Raw genomic sequence first — 25135 nt, 5'->3', positions numbered from 1 at the left:
TGATGCCTACTGCTCAGATTATTGTACATACCCCAGCAAGATGGCTCAGTGATCAAGGGTGCTTACTGTCAAGCTGATCTGAGTGTAATCCTCAGAGCCCGCATAATAGGAGAGAACTGACTCCACAGGTCTGACAACCCCCCCATGAAATAAATGTAATTTTAAAACCTTTTAAAAGATTCTTGAATACACTAATGGAAGTCACACGTGGGCACGTGATACACATTTGCACACCACCTCTTCTCCTAGAGAGTCAGTCACCACTATGCAATATGATCTTTTCTCTGCAAAGAAAGATTATCTTTCTTGCAAAATAAGCTATCATTTCGGCCATTCTTGGACTCAACAAGCAGTTTCTCCTCTCTCCTCCCCTCCCCCCTTTTTCTCTCATCAAATTATATCACCACTCAGATCTATAGCAGGCAATCTAGTGTAGCATTCCTTAGGTTCCTTTCAGAAATTAGAATAAATAAGATGATTCTGTTTCTGTTTGGTTGAATCTTTATTTAGCATGTAATGTAATAAGGTTGCTGTGCATCTGAGAACTCAGTGATAAATTCTCCCTTGTAATCATACCTTCCAGGAGAGCTTTTTTTTTTTAAAGTTTGTATATGTATGTTGTATTGTGGTATATGCATGTGTGTGCACATGAATGTATGGGTGTGCATACACACTGTATGTACATATGCACACCCACTGTGTGTGCTCAAGCAGAAGTGAGAACGCTGAGTGCCTTTTATTGCTGTCTGCCTTATTGCCTTAAGACAGGGTCTTTCACTGACCCAGGAACTTGGAAGTTTGCCGTTTCCTCTAGGTTGGCTAGCCAGGGCACTGTCAGGACCTGACTCTGCACCAGAGTGCTGGGGTAATGGTGCACACAGCCATGCCCAGCATTTTACACTGGTACTGAAGGTTCCAGCTTAGGTCCCCGGGCTTGCAAAACAAGAGCTGTTAGCCCTCTTAGCCATCTCCTTAGCCCCAAAACATGTTTTGGTTTGTTTTTTAATAATAATTTTTAAAAAGTGAACAGGATCACTCGATAAGCATCAGTCTTGAGATAAAACTAGATAGTGAATGTAAAAACCTGTATAGAAAATATGCAAACTCAGGCATGGTGGTGCCTTTAGGAGACCGAAGCAGGAAGATATTAAGCCCCAGGCCAGCCTGAGCTGCACTGTGAGACTCTGTGTCTAAATAAGTGTACAAATCAGTATTAAGGAAAGAACTGAGAGTGAGAGTGAAAGAGAGAGAGAGACAGACAGAGAGAGAGATAGAGAAAGTTGGGGTTTTTTTTGTTTTTTGGGTTTTTTTGTTTTTTGTTTTTTGTTTTGTTTTTTGTTTTTTTGTTTTTTTTTTTTTTTTTGGTGACGGAGCTGAATCTGGTGTCCCCTGCTTTGCTAACCCAAGGGCAGAGTGTAAAACAGGGCTGCCTGACCACTAAATGCCATTAATGTTTTTTCTTCTCTTTATAAATCCCCTCATTGTTTCAGTGGCTCTGTGGTTAATTTTTTTCTAATGAGATGAGGATAACTAAAATCATCTGACATAGAAAAGGAGGAGGTAACGTTAAAAGGGAACCTAATTAGCAAGTTAATTATAGCAGGAAAAAGTGCACTGGTTATATAAATAAGCCATCGATGTATGCATGCATGCTGGGCCTTGTCTCGGAACTTGTTAAGGTTTAGAGGTCAAAGGAGCCATGTAATATGTGTTAGGAAAAATAAAGCAAAACATCCAGGATCAGAAATGGCTGATGAGCCGCTAACAGAACTGCTGTAGTAAATCCTGCTGTGCGGCTGAAAGGGTTGCTGGAGCTGCTGCAGAGATAGCCACCTCCTCAAAAGGGGAAAAAGGGAAAAAAAAAAAAACAAGCTGGAACTAGAGCCAGCAGAATTGCTGATGAGGAAAGTTTAAAAGCCTGACCACAAGGGTCCTTGGACCAAAGAGGTGGCCTACTGCCGGTAATGTCACTGTCTGCTGGCTGGTTGCATCACTATGCTGAGCAGCAAGAAGAAATATATTGTCAATAGCAACTCTGGGATTAAAGCCCAGGTGAGGGTAAGCTCCTGTTTGCCAGGCTTGCTGCTCCTGCTGCTGCTGCTGCTGCTGTTGCTGGTGCTGCGGCGGCCGTTACTGTCCAAGGCAAGCTGCTTATACCCTCCTTCCCCTCCTGTCCAGCCTTTACCCTTTGCTCTGGCGTGTGGTGAGCTACCCATCTCTGTCAGCTTCTTTCCTCCCTGCCCTTGATCTTAGGCAGTGCTGAAGTGGAAGGGGGTGAGGTTCCTGCAAGGACTGTCGTTTTTGACAAGGTAGGAAAGTTAGGTAAATCTTGATAGATTGTGCCACGCTACTGTACCTGGCCAGGCAGACAGATCATTGTTTCACAGAATGGAGGATATGAGTGAGGAATGTCACGGATGCCCCACTTAACTCATGTTTCAGTTATCAGTGAAAAGTAAACACTTACTGGGAAATTGCAAACTTACTATGTTAAGTGGTTTCTCACTAGTATTCTTATATATTAAGAAGATGGAGGGGAGCCTTGAATTAAGTGAGAATTTAGCAAGACCCGTTTTCAAGGTATGGCCTATTTTGTTGGTGCCCAAAGAGCCAAAGTTGGTGAAGGGATTACGACAACTGAAAGACTATAGGACAAGGAGCTCAGCCTCATGATACTGCCTGGAGATGACAGTGCAGCTGGGTTTCTGCATGACAGTGTTACTGTGCTAAGTGTGGGTAACTCAGAGGGAGTGACTGGCCCCCTCTAGCGGTTGATAGGTACGCATGTGTGCCTGTGTGCACACACATGTGGCTATTATGTCAGTGTGTGTGGTTGACACCGGGAAGTGGTGTTGTATATCTGAGGTAAGATTTATCTTTTAGGCCTTTTTTTAAAGAGGGGCACTACTGAAGATGTTGCTTTATCGTGAGGTCTTTGGGAAGGCATTCATCCTTTTCCCTGAGGGTCCTCTAAAAGAGTGAAGGCATATGATTAGCTTGAACCCAGTTGACTAGCTGAATGTGAGCATTTGAACCTGGTTTCTGTGCACCCCTGCACCCTTCCCCACCTTTCTCTTGACAGTTTTTTTTTTACTCTTAAAAATTACTTTATGCAGACTTAATGCTTACAGTGCTTATTAGTATTCTTTCAAATGCAGACAATGAAGATAGAATAGGCTCTTGGATTCAGCACATGATTGGGTGCCTAGTATATAGCAGATACCTATCTGTGCCTGAGAATTTAAGGATTAATTAAAAGTTAGCTCATATGGGGCCTATAATTCATAGAGAATACAAAAAGGAAGACAATATGTCGAATGCTGTGCTAGAAGTACATAAAGATTCATGGCCCTCCTGTTGGAGAACATAGAAAGGGCACGTTATCCTTTTTGGAATAAATTGGTACTTTAGCAAAATAATCAAACTTGTCATTTTCTGTTTTGCAATGAGCTTCTAATGCAGTGAATAGCCCTATTACTAAAAGCTATTTGTGAACTCTGAAGTGCTGTGCAGGTTTTATGTTTGTTGTTGTAGTTGTTATAGCCATGGAAATGCTATGAATTCCCCCAGAGGCAGTGAGTGCTAAGCTTTCATTTTGGCAATAGTCCCCTTGTCTCTGTGCTCAGGGACTCAAGAGTCACCTCTAAGTGCAGGAAGTGCAGCTGCTGATTCCATTCTGAGTTCAGCCCATGGAGGACCCCTCTGCTTATCGCTAAAGGTAGAATTGCTTGTCAGATCTTTGGTTCTTTTCTGTAAACTTTTCTCCGTACCACTCTGGATCCAGAAGAATCGGCTAAGCAGTTATGTAAATGTTCAGTTAGGAGAAACTTAGTAAAGTAAGTGATAGAAGCTTTGATCAGTAAAGCACCAGTAGCAGCCTTCAGCTGTAGGAGGCACAGATAAAGTTAACAAGAACGTCACTATTGAGTCTTCACACACAACCTGCAGAGTGATCTGAGTATGAATCAGTCCAGTCATCCGCACTCCACATCTGAAGTCATTGTTAATAATCAGGCATGTGACCTTAAAGTGTAAACACTAAACACTAGTTTATTTACTAGTATCTAAAAAGCTAACATATTTAAGAAAATCTGTAGCAAATAAAAATGGTTACCTGCTGTAGGGGGAGGAGTTAGTGAGTTGATCAGGTCTGTTGTGCTTCACAGATGATAATGCGCTGTCCCATTTAGCCCTCTCTGAAGGCTGTGACGGAACTACTTTTATTTCTGTTGTTCTTATGGAAAAACGAAGTTTACAAAATCATCTTAACCAATATTGCAAAGCCAATCTGGCATAGCAGAGGTTTCAGTGAAATGTAGAATGTTCTGTCTGAATGAAAAACCTTTTTCAAAGTTAGCATACCACATTGAGAAGCTTAAAGCTTGAGGCAAGTTGTTAGTCTTTTTGTAATGTGCTGTTTTTTCATCTAGATATGTAGATGTGCAGAGAATTCCAAAGGTTTCTTTTTCCAAGGGCTGTGTTTTCAGTGAAGCAATAGAAAGTGTTTCTGAATATGACTTACCTTCCTAAAAATGTAATTTAATCATAATACTGCTGTCTGTGTCTCAGCTATAATGTACAAAGTATATAGTCATTAAATCAAAGACTTAAATTTGATAGAAATTGTGAAGATTGAAAAATTATTCCTTTTTTCCAGAAATGTCCTTTTGATTGTTTTGTTGCTTTTGGAGACAAAGGTTTCCACTGTGCGTCCAATGAGACTTTGAACTTTTTGTCTTGGCCTCCTGGGTGCTGGGATTACAGTGGTGCACCACCCACTCCCTGCTTATTCGGTGCTAGGGACTATACCAAGGGCATGCAAGGAAAGCCTGCTGCCCACTGAGCCACATCCTCAGCCCCAAAGAGTCGTCTTATTCCAAATATGCGTGGGTTGGTTGGTTTGTTGGTTTTTCAAGCAAATAAACTGCAGGGGAAGGTAACAATCTATAATAATGCAAGCTGTTAATGAATTGCTTCCTCAAAATAGAGGTGTGTTTTCATTTAATGTGGTTTGAATGAGAATAGCCCCCAAAGGCTCATATATTTGAATCCTTAATCATCAGGGAGTGGCACCAATTGAGAAGGATTAGAACGCGTGGCCTTGTTGGAGTTGGTGTGTCATTGTGGATGGGCTTTGATGCCAGGCCTCCTTCTTTTTCTCTATCTATGAATCAGGATGTAGCTCTCAGCTGATGCTCCAGTGCCTACCTGCATGCTGCCACACTCCCCATCATGTTGATGAACTGAAACTGAAAGCAAGCCCCCAACTAAATAAATGCTTTCTTTTCTAAGAGTTGCCTTGATCATGGTGTCTCTTCACAGCAATAGAACAGTGGCTGAGATATATAACTAGAGTCCCTTTTCTTTCTATAATGAGGGTTTTTTTTTTTCCTTAACAGATCCAGTTTGCTGACCAGAAGCAGGAATTCAACAAACGTCCCACCAAAATTGGACGTCGTTCCTTGTCCCGTTCCATCTCTCAGTCATCTACTGACAGCTATAGCTCAGGTGAGTGCTAAGTGCCAGAAACAAACCCTGCTGCCGAGGTTAATTGGTATCTGCAGCAGATCCTCCATCCACTCAACACCAATCCTTCTCGATATAAGCCTTGAAAAAAGTACTTTGCATTAAATTTTAAACTAAAATTCTGGATAGAGTCTCTGGATTTCTTGGAAATGCAGAGTAGTTTTATTGAAGCTTCAGTTTCTGACAGAGGCAGACAAGGATGGGGAAGGAAATGGCCTCCACTCAATGACATGTGGAAACATCTCATTATTATTTTTAATTCTTTAAAAGGGAGAGGTGGGGGGGGGCTTCCCATCCTTGTGTGGCACTTGCAAAGTAAGTACCAGGACTTGGCACTCTGTACATCTGCTGTACCTCCAGCTTCTTTTGTAGGGAAAGGTAGGGACAGGGTCTCAGCTCAAACTCCCTGTGTAGTTAAAGATGACTTTGAACTTCTGATTCTCTTAATTGCTCCAAGAAGCAAGATGCTGTAGCTATTTGAAGTAAGTGGGCACGTTGCATTCTCCTCAAAGCTGTGGCATCGTATTGCTTCCCTCCTTTACAGGGCTGAGTTATCACTTAGCTCACATGAGTTATCAGTATGTAGGACCCCCAGCAGTGCCCAGCATGAGTCTGATCTAATGTGGGGCTATTTTACTTTGCCTTCTGTTAGAATGTGATAGGGAGCCAAGAGTTTCTCTGATTACTTCTTAACGTTGTACATAGTAATACTCATTAGAAACTTGTGCTGTTTCCTTTTTCAAGACAAGGTCTCTCTGTGTAGCCCTGGCTATCCTGGACTCACTCTCTAGACCAGGCTGGCCTTGAACTTTCAGACATCTGCCTGTCTCTGCCTCTTGAATGCCAGGATTAAAGGTGTGCACCACTCCTGCCCTGCTAGAAAACTTTTATCGTCACTAAAATTGTATTCATTTTCACACAAGTAAGGAAAATTTTTTATTATTATATACAGTTAATGAGTGGTTGCTTGAGAAGCATAGCTTTTAGATTAGGTAAGTTGTTTTTAAACATTATTTGCATTCTGTGTTTAGTTTCCACCTACAAGAATTGGAAGTGAGGAACAGTGTGTGATATAAATGTCTGTTTTTAAATCTAAATATGGGGAAATTGATACTCATCTTTTTTTTTTTTTTTTTTTTTTTTTTGTTTTTTTTTTTTTTTTTTTTTTTTTTTTGTTTTTTTCTTTTTTTTGTTTTTTTTTGTTTTTTTTTTTTTTTTTTTTTTTTTGATACTCATCTTACTCTAGTAAAGTTATTATGTTGAAAATTTATGAACTGGTTGATTTAGCTCTGGAAGCCATAATGTGGAAATGAATTGTCAAATAGTCTGTAATACTTTAAGTGTGTGTTTGCATGAGATCTAATGATCAACACTAAATAATAATAGTTTAAAATTTTAACTCCAGCTCAGTATTTTTCCTACACAACCAGAACAATATATCTGTGTTTGGTTTTTTTTGTTTTTGTTGTTTTTATTTTATTTGAGACAAGGTTTCACACATCTGTGTTCTTGAAAGCACGTTTCGTAGGGAGGATACTTAAAAAATACTGTAGACCTAGAAGAATGTGGGTGATCCCTTGGTTTCCAAATAAGCATGTAGTGCTTGTATATATCTCACTGGTGAATGATTTTAACTGGTCTCATTCTGATAAGTTTGGATCTTGTAGATTGAATTATATGAAATCGCCATCTATGCTGGCTAATTTTATATCAACTTCACACAGGTAGAGTCATCAGAGGAGGGAACCCCAATTGAGAAAACGTCTCCATAAGATCAGGCTGTAGGCAAGCCTATGGGACATCTTCTTAGTGATTGATGTGAGAGGGCCCAGCCCATGATGGTGCCATCCTTGTGCTGGTGACCCTAGACATGTAAGAAAGGAGGCTGAGCAAGCCATGAGGAGCAAAGCAGTCAGTAACACCCTTCTCTGACCTCTCCATCAGCTCCTGGCTCCAGGGTCCTAACCTGCTTGAGTTCCTGTCCTGACTTCCTTTGGTGATAAACAGTGATGTGGAAGCATAAGCCAAATAAACCCTTTCTTCTCTAGTTTGCTTTTGGTCATGGTGCTTCATCACAGCAGTAGTAACCCTAAGGCACCATCGTTATTTATTTTTTTAATTATCACACGTGTTTGTCTTATGTATTGCATGAGCATGAGAGCCCTGCCTGTCTCTATGACAGGTGTGTCTGTATCACAGACATGCTGCTAACACATCAAGATCATAGTAGATGCTAATATTTGCTGTGAGAGTGAGAAAAACTAAGGAAAACGGTGATCCAGAGACGGCTTTTGCAACCCGACCTACGTTGCCCTAGTCTAGGGCATAGTGAGAATGTTGTACGTGGAGAGGATCTCCTGTCAGAAGTATGTGCACAGTAGACTTACGCTGGGGAAACAGAGTTGTCAGCCTAGTGTACCTCCTGAAGGACATTAAATCCACGCACAGGGAATCAAAACACCTGGTTTCGGAGACAAAAGTAGAGATGTGGTATGTTGGAATTGTCATCTGTGTGAGCATAGCATCCCTGGCAAATGTCCATCCAGCCTCATAGAGAGCATTTAAATGACGGGGCTGCTGGCTTACCTAGTTAGTTATTTCCCAATAAGCTTAAGCCCTTACATAATCTCTAGTACTTAAATACTTAGAAATAAAATTCGCCAGTTTCCCCTATCCTTTTAGAATAGTCTCCTAACCTGGCTATGCTCATTTTAGGTATGTAGTATTCACTGTATTTTCTGGGCTAATCTCTAGGGGGTATTATTTCCATGAACTCAGTACTATATCTGTCTGTCTGTTTTGAGACAGTCTCTCTACGTGCCCTGGCTATCTCAGAACTTGCTGTGTAGACAAGGCTGGCCTCAAGCTTGGAGAGAACTGCCTATCTCTGCAACCTGGCAGCACTTGTTAAATACAAAAAACTCTTCTCCTAAGCAATAAAACTCACAAAAGCAAATGAGCAGAAGAACCTTTTCTTCAAACTTAGACCACTTTCAGTGATAACATTTATGGCAATGTTGTCTTTCCAATGAGTGAATTGGTTACAGAAGAGAAGGACTGAAATGCTTTACTTCTAATTGGCACTCAGAAATTTTGAGAGAATTATAGATTTTTTTTTCAAATACTAAAGCTTTGTTTGTGTTGGGCTGCTAACATGACTTCTCACCTGTCTCTTGAGTCGCTCATTAGTACAGTCCATTTACGTTCAAACATAGGTCCCTACTGTTATTTCCATTAACAAATAAATAGATTGGTCCCAAGAGGCGCCACCTAACTTCAATTCATTTAATAGGACTAATTCAATCAGAATTCCTACTGCTTGCCTCCTAACGAGCTCCCACAGTCTCACAGGTGCTGGGAGATAACAGGAAATTGGGCAAGGGCGGTGTGCGCACTTGTGTGCAGCAGAATAGACTGTGGGTTAGCAATTCATCAGGCTTTGCTTTAGTTCTTGAAAATCAAACAAGAGCATCCCATAGTAAAATTATAATATACTTTTTAAGTAGTAATGTTTTCTGCCTAAAAACTGAACCATTTTCGTTGTTATCTCATTTCCCCGTAAGATCTTTTCATTAGTGGTATTGAAGTGAAAGGGTGAGCCTATAGAGAGGGGGTATCTGTTATATTCCCTATTTGGATAACTGGGAGCGAAGCTAGATTCTCCAGCGGGTATTGATTTCTTCTTCTTTTTTTTTTTTAGAAGGCAGCTGTGCTCAGCACTACACCAGCAGTACTGTACCACTTGCTTATTGTTAGTGACTGAGCTTCAGAGTATGCTAATGGTTACAAAAGCAGGCAAATTCAAGGCCAGCCTGGGCTGCTTAGAGAGTTCCAGGCCTGCCTGGGCTACATAGCATGAATTATCAAAAAAAAAAAAAAAAAAAAGTGGCAAAAATTTCTGTGTTCAAACTAAATAGATGCATGTCGTATTACTTGAATAAAATTTCTACCATGTTCACATGGAAACCCTTCTCTTGGTCTGGGCCAAGAGACAGTTGCTGCTTTTTGTACTTACCAACCTTAGTTCTAAATAAAAGACTTTGGAAAAAACCTTTGGGGGTTGGGGGAAGCATTAGCTGACTGCTATTAAGGTAGAGGTGGACAGACTGACAAGGTGGCACACATACCACCAGCACCTGGGGCAGAGGCAGGTGGATCTTTGTGAGTTTGAGGGCTGCCTAGTCTCCATAACGACTTCTAAGACGGCCAAGGCTGCATAGGAGACCCTGTTTGAGAAGAAAGTAAAATGGTTTTCTCAGCTTTAGAATAAGGAAATGATGTAACCATTTTGTTCTTTAAATTGAAACAAAAGACCAACAACAAAAACTGGAGCCTAGGTGGTGTTGTGACACTCACCTTTAATCCCAGCACTTGGGAGACAGAGGCAGGAGAATCTCTGTGAGTTTAAGGCCAGCCTGGTCTACATAGCTAGAGCTGCATACAGAGATCCTGTCTCAAAAACCAACAAAATAAACACAAACAAACAAACCAGTTAAAATTGGAGTGCTTCCTTCTCTTGCAGGAATATTGTCTTGTGTTGTTTGTTTTAGTTTGCTTTCTTCCCCTCCTGATTCTTCCTTGAGCTAAAGAGTAGGAAGGGAACTATTCAGGGTAGAGGGAGGACGCCAGGCTCAATGGTTGAGTCACTACAGCTAGCCACATGCCTCTCCAGTGCTACGATTTCAGCTGTCCACCATCCCACCTGCCCTTATTAGTTTCTTTTTTATTTCCATCTGTAGCCTTGTCAGCTGACTGCATGCCTTACCTTGCTTAGTGTTTGCCACTAGAAACATAAAAATCATGTATTCTTTTTTTCAAATTCAGTTTCCTTGTAAGTTCGGATCAAGATTGGGAAGCTATTATTATTTTTTTCTCTCAGGGCTAGAGGGGTAGTTCCTAAGCTGTATCCGACTGCTGACTGATGAAACAGACGATGCTCAGAAAGCTATTTCTAGCTCTGTTGCCAAAAGTACTTTGAGCTTTCTTACCCTAGGAGAGAAACCAAAAGGTTTTTGTACAGATTAGTTCCTTGTAAGAACAGAAGTCCCTTTGGGGTTTACAAATTCTTTCGCCTCCCCTGGCGCGCACTCATTCCTGTGCACTCATGTTAGGACTTTGCACTAAGGCAGTTTTCCAGAGAAAGAGAGATCCTCAAGCCCCTGCTGACCAGCCCCACAGTATGCAGCACTGTGCCTGATTAACTGGGCAAGGTCAGACTTGCCTTTTACAGCCTACCGGGACAGACCCTCTGCTAAGAAATCCCAGAAAGGCTTTAATGCTCAGAGCGCCCAGCCCACAGGAGCTATGAGCGTTGGCAGCTTTCTCCCCTGGACCTGATGGCAGTGCTAACTGCTCTGAGAGATGCAAATACTATATTTGTCCTGTAGTCTCCACCAAACTTCAAGGATTAGGAAGAACTATCCTCTGTTACAAAAATCAAGAAAAAAGTTGCTTCAGATTGTCTAGTAAATGATTAGGAAATATGAAGACTAAAAAGATCTCTACTAAGGCTGTGAATTCAGTGGCAGTAACTGCCTGTTGGCCACAATCAAGTGTGGCCCCTTTACCCTCTAGTGCAGGGGGTTTCAACCTGTGGGTCCAGACCATTTTGGGAGTCAAATGACTCTTTCACAGGGGTCATCTAAGACCAGCAGAAATATTTATCACAGTTCATAGCAGTAACAACATTACAATTGTGAGGTACCAACAAAAAAATGTTGTGGTTGGGGGCCTCCACACCCTGAGGAATTGTGTTAAAGGATCGCAGCATTAGGAAGGCTGAGGTGCCTTGCTCTAGTATGTATTGCTAGTTGGTTAGTTGTCAGAGCATTGAATGTGCCAAAAGAGGGCATTTCTTTGCTGCTTCGGGAATCTGAAACATGGAGGACCCCTTCTTGTGGAGGCCAGTGAGGAGGGTAACACATTGAATTGTTCATTGTCAGTTTCTAATTGGGTCTGCAAGAACAGTTCTGCCTCATCAGAGCCAGTCCTGAGGAACACAGCTGTTATGTCAAACAAACTCCTTCTGTGTAGTTCTTAATTACTTTCCCATGAGTTCCTTGTTTTTTAGGTCTTATCTGTTCTGTTATTGCACTACAAAGCACATTAGCTCAGACGTTTAAGCAGCAAGCAGAGAAGAGTGGTGGTGAGGCTAAAAACCCTTGGGAACTTTAACCTGTGGCTTTCATCAGACAGCTTCCCCTTCTTTGTACATTCAAGTGTTATACGTCTCTGTGATCCAAAGGAAAAGCTAGTGCTAGGTTCCAAATGAATGCCACGGAGAGAGAATGCCTTTCGTAGCTCTCAGCTTCCCCTTTCTGAACTGTGGAGAGTGCCTTGTATAGGCGATGAGTCGTACAGCTCCATGTTTGTCTAAGGAACTTGCTAGAGGTGTTAATTTGTTTGGTGCTAATGACTCGTGAAGGTCCAGGGGGTTGGAATGTTGGAGGAAGCCGGTCTTTTCCCTGATTGATTTTGTCACTTGTTTTCCAGCTGCTTCATATACGGATAGCTCTGATGATGAGACGTCGCCCAGGGATAAGCAGCAAAAGAACTCTAAGGGAAGCAGTGACTTCTGTGTCAAGAATATCAAACAGGCAGAGTTTGGGCGCAGAGAAATTGAAATTGCTGAGCAAGGTAAAGAAGTAAATGCCTTTTTACCTGCCTGTGTCATTTTGTCCTGTTAATAATGCTGGGTCAGCTGACTTGCCAAACTTCAGTCCAGTACTAAACCATACTTTTTTCTTTTTTCTTTTTTTAAATCTGAAACAAGTCACTCTGTAGCCTAGGCTGACCTTGCATCCAAGACAGGTTTGCTTTTTGTTTGTTTGTTTTGGTTTTTGTTTTTTTCAAGACAGGGTCAAAGATTTATTTACTTATTTATTTATTAATTATGTATACAGTACTCTTCTGCATGTGTACCTGCAGGCCAGAAGAGGGCATCAGATCTCATTATAGACGGTTGTGAGCCACCATGTGGTTGCTGGGACTTGAACTCAGGTCCTCTAGAAGAGCAGAAAGTGCTCTTAACCTCTGAGCCATCTCTCCAGCCCTCAAGATAGTTCTTTATCTCAGCCTTCCAAGTGCTGGGATTAGAAGTGTGAATCTGTATGTCTACCTCCTGAAGGATACTTAAAAGTCTGAGCTTAGGAAGGAAGCACTTTGGGGCAGATGTGAACTCCGATGGTTCTAGAGGAAACCCCTGGATGAGAAGGATTGGCGTATAGGGGACAAAACTGGGGAGCATTTGTCTCTGGAAGCCTTTCAGAGGACATTCTTGAATGTCATCTAACAGAAGCTGACCACAGGAACTTAAGTGAGTAGTTTTTGTCTCTTATTCCCTCTGTTTAATATCCTGTGTTTATATGGGGCCTTTTCAGAGATGCCTGCCCTGATGGCCTTAAGGAAGAGAGCCCAAGGAGAAAAGCCTTTGGCTGGAGCCAAGATTGTGGGTTGTACGCACATCACTGCTCAGACCGCTGTGAGTCCTTTCCCTCCTAATAACAGTTAATAATTGCACCAGCTATTGAAAGCTTGCAACCTGCCAGCACCAGGCTAACAGTATTAGCTCCTTAATCCACATAATGCTATGTAAGCCAGTATTCCTTTTTCCATTTTGTAAACAAGGAAACTGAGGCCCAGAATGCTTGAGCAGTTTGTCCTGGGTTGTGCAGCTAGGAAAGCACAGGCTGAAGCATGAGCCAGTGAGTGCTTTCCCTGCTGCAGCCCACATCTCCCCGTGTCACCCCACCAGTCTTCATATAGAGCTGCCTTCAGCAGCAAATAACAGAAAATTGATTCAGCCTGGCCTCAGCATACAGGAATTTATTATTTGTGTTGCTAAAACTCCATCTGGAAGGAAGGCTGTGCACACGGGGGTAGGGGAGGCTTGTTTTACCTCTTTGTGATTTGGGGGGCACTGTCTCCACAGTTTGCCTACTTCATCTTCCAGCTGATAGGAAGGTGCTTACAGCTACTTAGTCACCAGGAGCCATGAAAAGGAAGGACAATTTGTTCTGCCCTCTTGAGAGCAAGGAAAGCTCTGCTGAGGGCCTGCAGGAGAGGCTACCATGTTACCCTGAGCAGGACTGGGTCACGTGCCCTGGCTCCACTAGTTCTAAGAAGGGGAGTAGGATCCCCATGACTGGCTTAGACCAGGGATTCACTACTCAGTAGGATTGTCTTCTATTCATAAGAAAATTACAGTGCCCCTGAATTACTCTGAGGTGGAATTCAGATATACCATAGCCTATGTGTTTTATGTGATTTTTAAAATGTAAAACCAGAACTAAAATAGAGAGAAATAAAGTAATTTATAATAAAAATATATTTCAACATGTCAATGCTTAAGCAATACTATAATGGAATAGACTGTTATCATGTAGATGCTATCAGTTGACTGACTCACAGAGATGGATATGTAGGGAGGTTATCTTGTATGAGCAGGTGTTTTTCTTGTGTGTACATGTGATGCAGTACCTGCAGAGGGTGGAAGAAAGCGCCGGCCTATACTGGCCTCTAATTTGCTATTGTAGCTAAGGCTAGCTTTGAATTTCTGATCCTTCTCTCTTGTGATGATAGGCATCCACCACCATGCCCAGCTGGCAATGTGGCACTATATCCACAGCATTAGAATAACATTTTGATTTTATTACTTTATGAAATAAAAAGCTACTCTTTCCAACTTTTCAACAACTACAGTAAAAAGTCAGCATTCTCTCTTCACTTATACAATTGCTGTTTTCTTAGAAAGACTATTATTGAAGCTATAAAAAATACTTTTGTCACTATGTAAGATGGAATTAGTTTCTAAAAACAAAAAATTATGTTAGGGTTTTCACCCATGTGAACTTTCATTGCAACGGTTGAAAGTTATACCAGATCAGCAGTTTTTTGTTATAAGTGGCTATCCTATACTTAAGTGTTACAGATGCCTGGCCCTCCCACTAATGGCAGTAGAACCTTGAACAATCACTGTGACAAACTAAGTGGTCCCATAGTACTTTTCATCTCTTGTCTTGAGTCATCCCTGAAAAATGTAGTAGGTGATGAGTTCCAAATACATCGAGATCAGTAGGAGAATTGGTGTGTTGAAAATGCTCTCGTACCTTTTATGGGACTTCTATGCTCTAAGTCATCTTCCTTCTCCGTCTCTCCTTCTCCTGAGACAGTCTCATGTAGCCCAGGTAGGCCTCACGCTTGCTGTATAGCTGAGGGTGATCTTGAATTCATGATCCTCCTGTCTCAACCTCCTAGATGCTAGAATGATGGCTGTATGCCACCACGCAAAAGGCTAGCTAGCGTGCATGTGCTCTCTCCATCTATTTGCTCTGGGGGGTGTGTGTGTGTGTGTGTGTGTGTGTTTTCATAGAGGCCAGAGGTTGTTGGTATCTTTTTCAATCATTCTTCCTTATTTTTTTTTTTAAAAGAATTTCACACTAACCTGCAGCTTACTGAATTTGCTAGACCAGCTGGCCAGCAAGCTCCAGAGATAGACCTATCCCGTTCCCCCATCACCAGGCCTTCAGAGGCACGCCATGGCACCTAGCTTTTACTTGGCTGTTGGTGATAAGAATTCAAGTCTCAGCTGGGCATGGTGGCACATGCCTTTAATCCCAGCAGAGGCAGGCGGATCGCTGTGAGTTCGAGGCCAGCCTGGTCTACAAAGTGAGTCCAGGATGGCCAAGGGTACACAGAGAAACCCTGTCTCAAAAATCCAAAAAAAAAAAAAAAGAATTCAAGTCTCCATCCTTGCACTGCAAGCACTTTACCCACTGAACTATACCCACTGAGCTCTTTTGTTTTATTTTCAGACAAGGTCGCATACCATCCACGGTAACATTGCACTTGCTGTGTAGCAGATGAAGCTAGTATTGGTCAAACACCTAATCTTCCTGCCTCTCCTTCCTGAGTGCTGGGATTTCAGACATGTGCACCACACCCAGTTAGTTAGTTAGCTAGGTAGTTTGCTTTGTTTGTTTGTTTGTTTGTTTTTTCAGTACTGGAGATTGCACCCAGGGCCCTATGTAGACTGGACAGACATCCTCTCACTGAGCCTTCCCCGCAGCATGTCAGTTAACTTGAAAGAAACTGTCTGTCCTTCAGTACACACTTACATGGTCACATTGTTAACGAAGGGCAGGTAGATTCTGTCAGAGCAAATAACATCTGCATTCCCTCAGAGTTCTTGCTGGTAGATTCTGTGAGAGCAGATAACATCTGCATTCCCTCAGAGTCCTTGCTGGGTCACATGTTCTCTGAGGAAAGGAGAATCTTGGGTTTCTAAAAATAATAAAATAAGTTAAAAAGTAATTTCTTTTTGGAGCTACAGACTAATGAATTGAGGCAGAATCATGCTTAAAACCCTTTCTGGGCCTCTCGCATGAGAATTGAGTGTGGTAGCTTAAAATAGGAAGTGCTTCTCTACTTACTGGCTCATGTTGCTAAGTTATATCTAGCTTGTTTTTACCCCAGACTAACTGAATGTCACCACCCTCTCTATTTTTCCTGAATTAATTAATCATTAGTTTACCAATTTTAGTATCATTTTATTATTTCCACCCTAAATTTTTACTTTATCCTTACAGGAGTATTTTTCTTCCTTTTTTTTTTTTTTTTTAATCTCTGTAATTTTTCTAATTATACGTTCATATTAATTATATAACATTCAAATATTACCTCTGTATAATATAGAAATATAAAGACTGAGGGCCAGAGATGTAGCTTAGTTAGTAGAGTACTTGCCTAGCACCACAAAGCCCTGGATTTGATCCCTGACACCATATAAACCCAAGACGGTAGCATATACCTGTAATCCCAGCTCTAGGGAGGTTGAGATAAGAAGAATAGTGCAGGGTCATCCTCCACCACATAGTGGGCTAGCTTGTGGCCAGCAGGGTCATTGGGTTACATAAGACCCTCCTTCCATCCCTCAAAAGAAGAAGAAGGAGAGGGAGGGAGGAAAAGTCTCTTGTGCTCCCTCAAGTATGCAGTTGATCATGTCTTACTTCAGGTGTACCCCATAGTTCTTCCAACCTAATTCCATTGCTGCTGCTTCTAAACTATAATAAGTCAAGTGAAGGGGCTGAGAGAGATGTGCCAGCACTTCAGAGTGCTTCTGTTCTTGCCAAAGACCAGAGTCTGATTCTGGGGGGCTTGCAATGGCCTGTAACTCCAGTTCCCGGTAATCCAATACTCTCTTCAGGCTTGACAGCAAGGGCCTTTAACCTCTGAGCCATGCTGCTAGTCCCTTGTGTTTAGTTTTTTAGATGGTCTCACTATGAATGTAACCCAAACTAGCCTTGAATTGTCTGTGTGGCCCAGGCTGTCCTCAAACTAACCAACTTCCTGCCCCTGAGGGCTGGTTTTATGAGTATACACCACACCCTACTTGAACATTTTGAATGTGAGTTCTTAGTCATTATACTCACAAATTGCTCCAGAAATCCTTGACATTCCCTCAACATTTCTCCATACCCAACCGATTGTTTCCTATTCTTATTAATGCATTATAATTATTATTTTCAATATTTTGATGCTTTATTTTATTCTCAGCTTGTCCAAAAGAATCCCCAAATGTGGCTTTATTTTTAATTTTTAAAAATGTGTGTGTGTGTGTGTGTCCCCAAGTGTGTGTTTGGTCTATGTATGTGTGCACATATGCATTTGTGTACACCTGTGTGTCCATGTGGAGGCTAGAAGTCAGCCTCAGATATCTTCCTCAATCACATTCCACTGTATTTTTTGAGGTAGAATCTCACTGAACCTAGTGCTCACTGTTTTGGCTAGACTAGCTGGCTATCTGGCCAGCAAGCCTCAGGGCCCCTTCTGTCTCCACCCCCCACCCCACCCCCAGTGCTGAATGCAGGCACACACCATTGAGATTACACTCTGTGCCAAGTTTTCACATGTGTGCTGGCCATCCACACTTGGGTCCGCATTGCACTTTACGTAATGAGACATCTCTCCCCCCCACTTTAAAACCTCTCTCTCTCTCTCTCTCTCTCTCTCTCTCTCTCTCTCTCTGTGTGTGTGTGTGTGTCTGTCTGTCTGTCTGTCTGTCTGTCTGTCTGTCTGTCTGTCTATCCACACATGCCAGTGTGTGCCCATGTGCATAGAGGCCAGAGAACAACATCAGGTGTCATTTTTCCTAAGAGTCATCCACCTTGATTTTTGAAACAAGGTCTCTTCGCTAGCCTGATGCTCTCCATGTAGACAAGGCTAGCCAGTCAACAAGCTTCAGGGATCTGTTTTCTTCAACTTTTTGTTTTGTTCTGTTTTACAAAATGATTCTGTAGATCAAACTTGGGTCCTCGAGCTTGCTAGGCAAGCATTTACTTACTGTCTCCCACCTTTCCTTGTCTTTGGCCCTTCCTTTTCATTCCTCGAGCACATCCCTGATTTGGGTACATGATGATCTATCTTCTCCTGTCTACCCTTACCCATACACACCTTGGAATCGGACCTTTTTAAAGGAACTCACAAGGACTGCTTTCAGTGGATCTTGGCACTATTCAGATATTGTTCCTGGATCCTCTTTCATTAATTTTTGGAAAGTGACCATTCACTAACTCTAAATGGATGTCTTTTGCTCTGTTCTCTCTCTCCATCTTCACTTTTGGGAACTTAAGTGACATGTGTCAAGTCTGATGATGTCCCATTCATCTTGGGTGGTCTCTTCTGTTTGTTTGTTTGTTTTTATTTTACTACTCTCTTTTTCACTTTGTATTTTACTTTGTAATTTCTATTCTGCTATCTTTAAGTTGACTGGTTCTGTCTGTGAAAATGCCCAATCTGGAAAGATGGTTGAAAGAATTCTCAGTACCTTATATGGTTTTTCATTATGTTGTGGGTTTTTGTGTTTCTGGCATTTGTCATAGTTTTATTTGTTTTGCTTTCTGAGACAATCTCACTATAACCACGCTGCCCTTGAATCTGAACTCACCTTGTAGCTAAGGGTGACCTTGAACTTCTGGTTCTGCTTCTTCCTCTTAAGTGCTAGGACTCTAGGCATGTGCCTCCATGCCTGAGGTATGTAGTGCTGCAGGTCAGATCCAGGGCTTCCAGCATGCTAGACAGATGCACCACCAACACCTTGAAAATCTTTGACTTTTTAGTTTCTATTAGAGTCATGAACTGCCAGCCATTTCAGCTGTGCTGTGTGCTGCAGGCCTTGGGTTTCCTCAGCAGTGGGTGCATAGTATAGGTTACTCAGGCAGAATGTAAGTTCCTAAAGGGCTTTCACTAGTGTTTTCTGGTTCACCCTCAGCTTTCATACGCTTGAACATCAGTGTGCCACAGATGGGGCCCTCCTCAGGGGCCTGCCCGACCTTTGTGGTAGGGCTAGTCATCTTGGTAAGAGAAAGGGAGAGTCTTGAATCTTCTCATCCAGCCAGTAGTAAGCAAGCCTCTGTGAGGGCCGGACTTTCCTAGTGTCCCTATTGCTTTCTATAGCAGCCATTTTTTTTCCTTTTAGTTGGTAGGTCTAGTGTAAGATATGTTCTTGTCTTTTGTGGAGAAAGAGAATAATGGGTCTTTAGTATTATAAATAGTGACCAGCCCCAGGGTTACCTCAGAGTGCTCTCTGCAACCCTCCCAATTTTGCTTTCATCTCCTTTCATGAGAATTGAGTGGGTCTTTGCATGGCTCTCATCACAGGCATGATTACTAAATTCTGTTACTTAAGGTATTTGCTTCCAGGAAGAGACTAGTGTGGTAGCAGTCACTGGCCCCCCCCCCCCCCACTCTAGTTTTTCACCTGAGTACTGGGCAGGTACTCCTGGGAAAGAGCTTGCCTGTAAGTATGAAAGCTTACGTCTAATTGGAGCAACACAAATTTCCAAATTATACACTTTCTTCCTACATTTAGCCTTTAATTTACATTTTAGCTAATTTTTCTTATCTTCGTATATGTAGTATATGCAACTACTTTTTCTTCCTGTGCTTTGCAAAAAATGAAACAATCCCAGTCCACATCAGGGTCTTATACTCCAAACTGACCCTAAACTTTAAAGGCTCACCTTAAACATCTGGTTATCTTCCCTCCACTTGCCCAGTGCTGGGATTCCAGGCCCGTGCCAGTGTGCCTGCTTTGATTAGGTACTAAGCGTCCAACCCCAGGCTTCTTGTATGCATGGCAAACTCCCTACCAACTGAACCGCATCCCCAACCCTACCAGCCTTTTCATGGTGGGACTCTCTTGCCTTCTGTATCCTAAACAGAAGCACAACTGAATGTCTGCATTTTGATTTTAAAATATTTTTTTCTCTGATACTCTTAATTAAATCTTACTGGAGAAAAGTATAGAGTCTTACTAGAGCCAGCTCCTCTGCCCTGTGTTGAAAATACCAAAAATATTCTATAAAACACAACTTGGGAAATTTGGCCTACTTTACTCTTGGCATATTGTGTCGTCAAAGATATAAACTTAGCCAGGGATGGTGACAAATGCCTGTAGTCACAACATTTAAGAAATGGACACAGGGGAAAGGGTTGCCTGGGTTACGTAGGACCCTGTCTCAAAACAAAACAAAAGATACACTAAGTCTTGAGCAGGTGTTTGATACAGGCTTGCTGATCACCTTACTCTGTAACACAGGTGCTTATGGAAACCCTGGGTGCCCTGGGGGCGCAGTGCCGATGGGCCGCCTGCAACATCTACTCCACTCTCAATGAAGTGGCTGCTGCTCTGGCAGAAAGTGGTAAGAGTTGGTTTTGTTCTCTTCTTTAGCTAAGATAAGTCAAGAAGTTCCAGTGTTTCAATGTAAATCTTTAAGGATGATTGACAGAAAGGCAGCTGCCTTTGAAGGAAAGAGCCCTATTACTGATGGATTGGTTCCCTTTGGGGGCTTCTTTTATCAAACATGATCTAGTTAGCTTGGTTTCTTATAGCTGGCAAACAGCTGCGTATGCCTGGTGTTTGCTAATCACTTTGCTTTGACTCATAGAGCACCAGTGAACACCACTCACCACTTGAGGTAACATGTATGTCTGAGCCATACTGAGTGGCCTGCAAGTCTTCGAGTAAAAGGCTTCCCTGGTTTACTGTTTAGTGTGTCTGCCTCAGCACTGAAGAGGACTTGCCCTGGCAGATAAATGACCACAGCATCTACTAACACTTGAAGGACAAAAGAAAGAGAAATTTGGATTCTGTCAGCTGTCTGTTGTCCCTCTGCGTAGCAGTATACACAGATCTGGGTACCAAAACTGCTTCTGAGCCCTTAGGAGATACCAAGCAAACCCTGCAGAGTGTGTGTGTGTGTGTGTGTGTGTGTGTGTAATATTTTTATAAATATGTAAATATATAGCTCCTTTTGCTAGCATTCTTGGTATTGCATTAGTTTTTTCACTTATTTGTAAAAATTTATTGCTTATATATAATAGAAAATTATACAAATATCAAATATAGAGAGAGTAAATTGTGCATAGACATTCATTTCTTTTTCTTTTTTTTCCCCAACAAGAGACTATTGTATTGGCTCTAAGAGATAATGAGAAATATCTTTGCTCTCAGAATGTTATGTTGTGGTAAAGAAGATAACATACTTACATAAATGATAATAAAAAGACTGGTTTGACAAAATGCCACACTACTAATAATCCCATATTCAAGACCAGGTTTAGTGACATATTCCTGTCATCCCAGCCACTAGGAAGGTTAAGGCCAAAAGATCATAGTTCAGGACCTGCTTGGGAATCTTAGTAAATCTTGTTCAAAATTTTAAAAATTTTTGAAAGAAAGTTGGGGAAGGCAGCTATGCTCACCAGTATACCACCAACGCCTGGCGTGGTGGCACATTCCTTTAATCCCAGCACTCAGGAGGCAGAGGCAGATGGATCTCTGTGAGTTCAAGGCCAGCCTGGTCTACAAAGTGAGTCCAGGACAGCCAGGGCTATTGCACAGAGAAACCTTGTCTCAAAAAGTCAAGAAAGAAAAAAGAAAAGAAAAAGAAAGGAAGAAGAAAAAAAGAAAGTTAGGGATTATGGCTCACACCTCCAGTCAGCCCTCAGAAGTCTGAGGCATGAGAACGGCCACAAGAGTGAGGCTGGCCTGGACTCCATGGTGAGATGACTCAAAACAACCTGAACGAATGAAGGAATGAACGACTGGGGCTAGGGGTGAAATCCAGTGGTAGAACACTTGCCAAGTGTACTCTGAATCTACTTTCCCTAACACTGCAAAACTAAATAAATCTATGTTCAGAAATGCACAAACAATGGATTTAGAAAAGTTCCGACTGATTTAGTTCTCACCCAGCTAAGTTAAGCAGCCTGCATAGTGGACGTAACGCTTCACCACGCTGATGGGGGATGAGCCCTTTACAAGATAAGAGTCTGAGAGCTTTCCAGTGAGGCATGTGGCATTACTGACAGAAGGGAACAAGTGGATTTGGGAGATGATGAGACTGCCAGCTTGGATGGATCAAGTACTTATTTCTGGTTTCTTCTTTTTTCCCATCAGCCCTATTTTTAGCAGCTCTTACATTCTTGCTGCTTGTCCTTTTTGAGCCAAGAAGAGCAGAAGAGCCACTACAGGAAAGTGAATGGATAGGGGACATGAAGGCAGTAATAACCAGCTTGAAAGAGTTAATCCAAAGGATGTAGCAAAATGAGAAAGTTGGAGTTGGTGGAACTCAGCACATCCCTGTTAAAATTTGGGATTGGCCCTTTTGTAGCCTTTAATGGTTTCCCTTTGTTTCTTTTGTTGTTTTTAGGATTTCCTGTCTTTGCCTGGAAAGGAGAGTCAGAAGATGACTTTTGGTGGTGCATTGACAGATGTGTGAATGTGGAGGGCTGGCAGCCAAACATGGTGGGTCAGATTCTCTTAATGCAGCTCAAAGGGCATGCGTGATGGTAGGAAAGACTGGCGAGGGTCAGGAGGGAAGTGGGTCTGCTTCTGTCCAATGTGCCTGGGTTTCCAGCCAAAGTTAGCAAATCTACTTAGGATACCTCTAGATACTAAACTTGTTATAACTGCAGTCTTACTTAGGTCAGTGTGCATCGGTAATCCCAACACAGAAGCTGACACAGGCAGATCATGAGTTTGGGGCCACCGTAGAAGCATTTGCACTGATCAGTAACATTAACATTCACACATAACCATTCACACATAACCAGCTAAAATGCAGAAGCAAACTGTTTCTGTCCCCTGTGGCTCTTCACAGTTGCTCCAGTGACAGTCACCATCAGCACCAACAAACAGACTTGGAAAGGCACACCGCCTTTCTTCATAGCTTGGAGCGCTTTCAAGTGCAAATTTCTTCTCTTATTTTGTAAGATCCAGTCCTTTTGTGGATGTAGCTCAGTGGCAGAGAGCCCTTGCCTAACATGCATAAAGCCCTAGGTTTAGTCCCGAGAACTGAAGAATAAAAACAATTAAATGTAGGGCTGGGTTATAGCTCAGTGGGAGAGCCCTGCTTTAGCATGCTTGAAGCCCTGGATTTACACATTATATATGTGTGTGTGTGTGTGTGTGTGTGTGTGTGTGTGTGTGTGTGTGTATGCATATATATATATTCTTGAAAGCAGAATTTTATTCATAGTAAAAGAAAGCCACAAAATATGATTTATTTCCTGCTTTACAAACAATTCTGCATTATTATTTTAAAAATTAGAGAATCAGCTAAAAAAGAGAAAGAAAGAAAAAAAGTAAAGAAATGATTCATTGCTGCTGACAATCACAAAATGGCATCATTGGTGCCCAGCAGAAGCAGCTTCTGCTGAAACCTGTGGCCCAAGTCACATGGCTTGAGGGAGGGGATGGTGGTGGCTCTAAGATGAGTCAGCTCATTGCAGCAAATTTAGGTGACAAAGAGGGAGTCTGACTGACAGACAATAGGGAAGTTAGGGTGTAGGGAACATATCTCTTGGGTATAAAACTAATTTTATAGTCATGAACACAGAGAGGCTGTGGCATTGTACCCAGACAGCCTTTAAAATCTGTGGAGCCAACACAGCTACCAGAAAAGTTAGTGAAGACAGTTACAAGGATCAAAACAGTTGTCACCTCACAAAACAGGACTCAGTGACCAAGACTTTTCCTTACATTACAACCTAAGGAATAGGAAGATTATCTGAGGCCAAGAACATTCTGCAGTAGGTCAGAAAGGACAAGCTGCAATCATTGAATAAATACTATAAATAGCGGCTCCTCACCTGTGCCAGAAACCTTTGTTTGAAGGGAAAAGTGGGCGCTGGGATATAGTTCAGAGTGTTTGCCTGGCATGCATGAAACCCTGGCTTTGATCCCCAGCACTGTAAGCCAGGTATGGTGGCAGGCCTATTAACACAGCACTGGGGAGGAGGAAAAAGGGCAGCCCCAGGGTAGTCAGCCTGTCTCATCCAAACAGTAAGCTCAGGTTAAGATACCCTGTCTCAAAAAGTAAGGTGGGAAGTAGGGCTGAAGAGTTGGTTCAGCAGTTAAGAGTTGAGCTGGGCATTGTAACACACTGGGGAAGGCAAAGGCCAGAGGATCTCTGTGAGTTTGAGCCAGCCTGGTCTACAAAATGAGCCCAAGACAGCCAAGGCTACACAGAGAAACCCTGTCTTGAAAAAACCCAAGATGATGATGATGATGATGATGATGATGATGATGATGATGATGATGATGATGAAGAATAGAGTACCTTTTTATCTTGGAGAGCACCCATATGGCAGCTCACAGCCATCTGTAACTCCAGTTCCAGGGGATCTGTTGTCCTCTTCTGATTGTCACAGGCATATGTGTGGTACACATGTGCGTGCGGGCTAAACACCCATACCTATTGTCTTAGGTTTTCTATCGCTGTGAAGAGACACCGTGACCATGGTAACTCTTTTTTTTTTTTTTTTTTTTTTTACCATGGTAACTCTTATGAAGAAACATTTACTTGGGGCTGGCTTAGTCCATTCTTATCATGGTGCTGGAGAGGTAACAGAGAGCTCTACATCCAAATTGGCAGACACAGGAAGAGAGAGTCTAGGTGGGCCTAGCCTGAGCTTCTGAAACCTCAGAGCCCACCCCCAGTGACACACTTGCTCCAACAAGGCCACATGTCCTAATCCTTTCAAACAGTGCCATCCCCTATGAGTCTATGGGGGAGTATTTTCATTCAATCCACTACACCTATACATAAATAACGCAAAAAAGCCATCAACAAAAATTTTTAAATTTATTTATTTAATATGTATGAGTGTTCTATCTGCATGTAAACCTGCCAGAAGAGGCCAGCAGATCATATTATAGATGGTTGTAAGCCATCATATTGTTGCCAAGAATTGAACTCAGGACCTCTGGAAGAGCAGACAGTACTCTTATCTGCTGAGCCATCTCTCCAGCTCCCCCCAAAATAATTTTTTTTAAGATTGAGGGTGATAGAGGAAGTTGCTCAGCATGGACCTCTGGCTGCTATACATATATATACAAGTGAGTGTACCAGTGCACACACGTACAGTCATTCAATATACTAAGATACACAGTGAGTTCAAGGCCATCCTGGGCTATCTGAAACTCTGTCTCAAAAAATAAATAATAAAGGGAAAAATAAATGAACATAGTGAGACTTACCCCGCAGAGTTTCCAGTTACTCTGGTGTTTGTCTATTCTTTCTTGTGGCGAGGGATCAGAGGTGCA

At 42.2% G+C, this 25135-nt stretch overlaps 1 protein-coding gene across 4 annotated transcripts in view; it reads left to right on the top strand.

Annotated features, from left to right (window-relative positions):
- Positions 1-25135, top strand: part of Ahcyl2 (adenosylhomocysteinase like 2) — a 157158-nt gene that overhangs the window by 102380 nt on the left and 29643 nt on the right. For 3 of the 4 annotated variants that reach the window (XM_051151791.1, XM_051151795.1, XM_051151793.1), the window contains 5 exons: positions 5400-5508; positions 12019-12162; positions 12906-13006; positions 20123-20225; positions 22239-22333. In XM_051151791.1, coding sequence (XP_051007748.1) covers positions 5400-5508; positions 12019-12162; positions 12906-13006; positions 20123-20225; positions 22239-22333 — 552 coding nt within the window. Of the gene's footprint in view, positions 1-1884; positions 2053-5399; positions 5509-12018; positions 12163-12905; positions 13007-20122; positions 20226-22238; positions 22334-25135 lie in introns of those variants that run through there. The other variant, XM_051151792.1, reaches the window with a different exon arrangement.

This window comes from Acomys russatus, chromosome 10 (assembly GCF_903995435.1).
Source record: "Acomys russatus chromosome 10, mAcoRus1.1, whole genome shotgun sequence".
Lineage (NCBI taxonomy): Eukaryota > Metazoa > Chordata > Mammalia > Rodentia > Muridae > Acomys > Acomys russatus.
The sequence above is the reverse complement of the archived record's forward strand: the minus strand, read 5'-3'. Positions and strand labels throughout refer to the sequence as shown.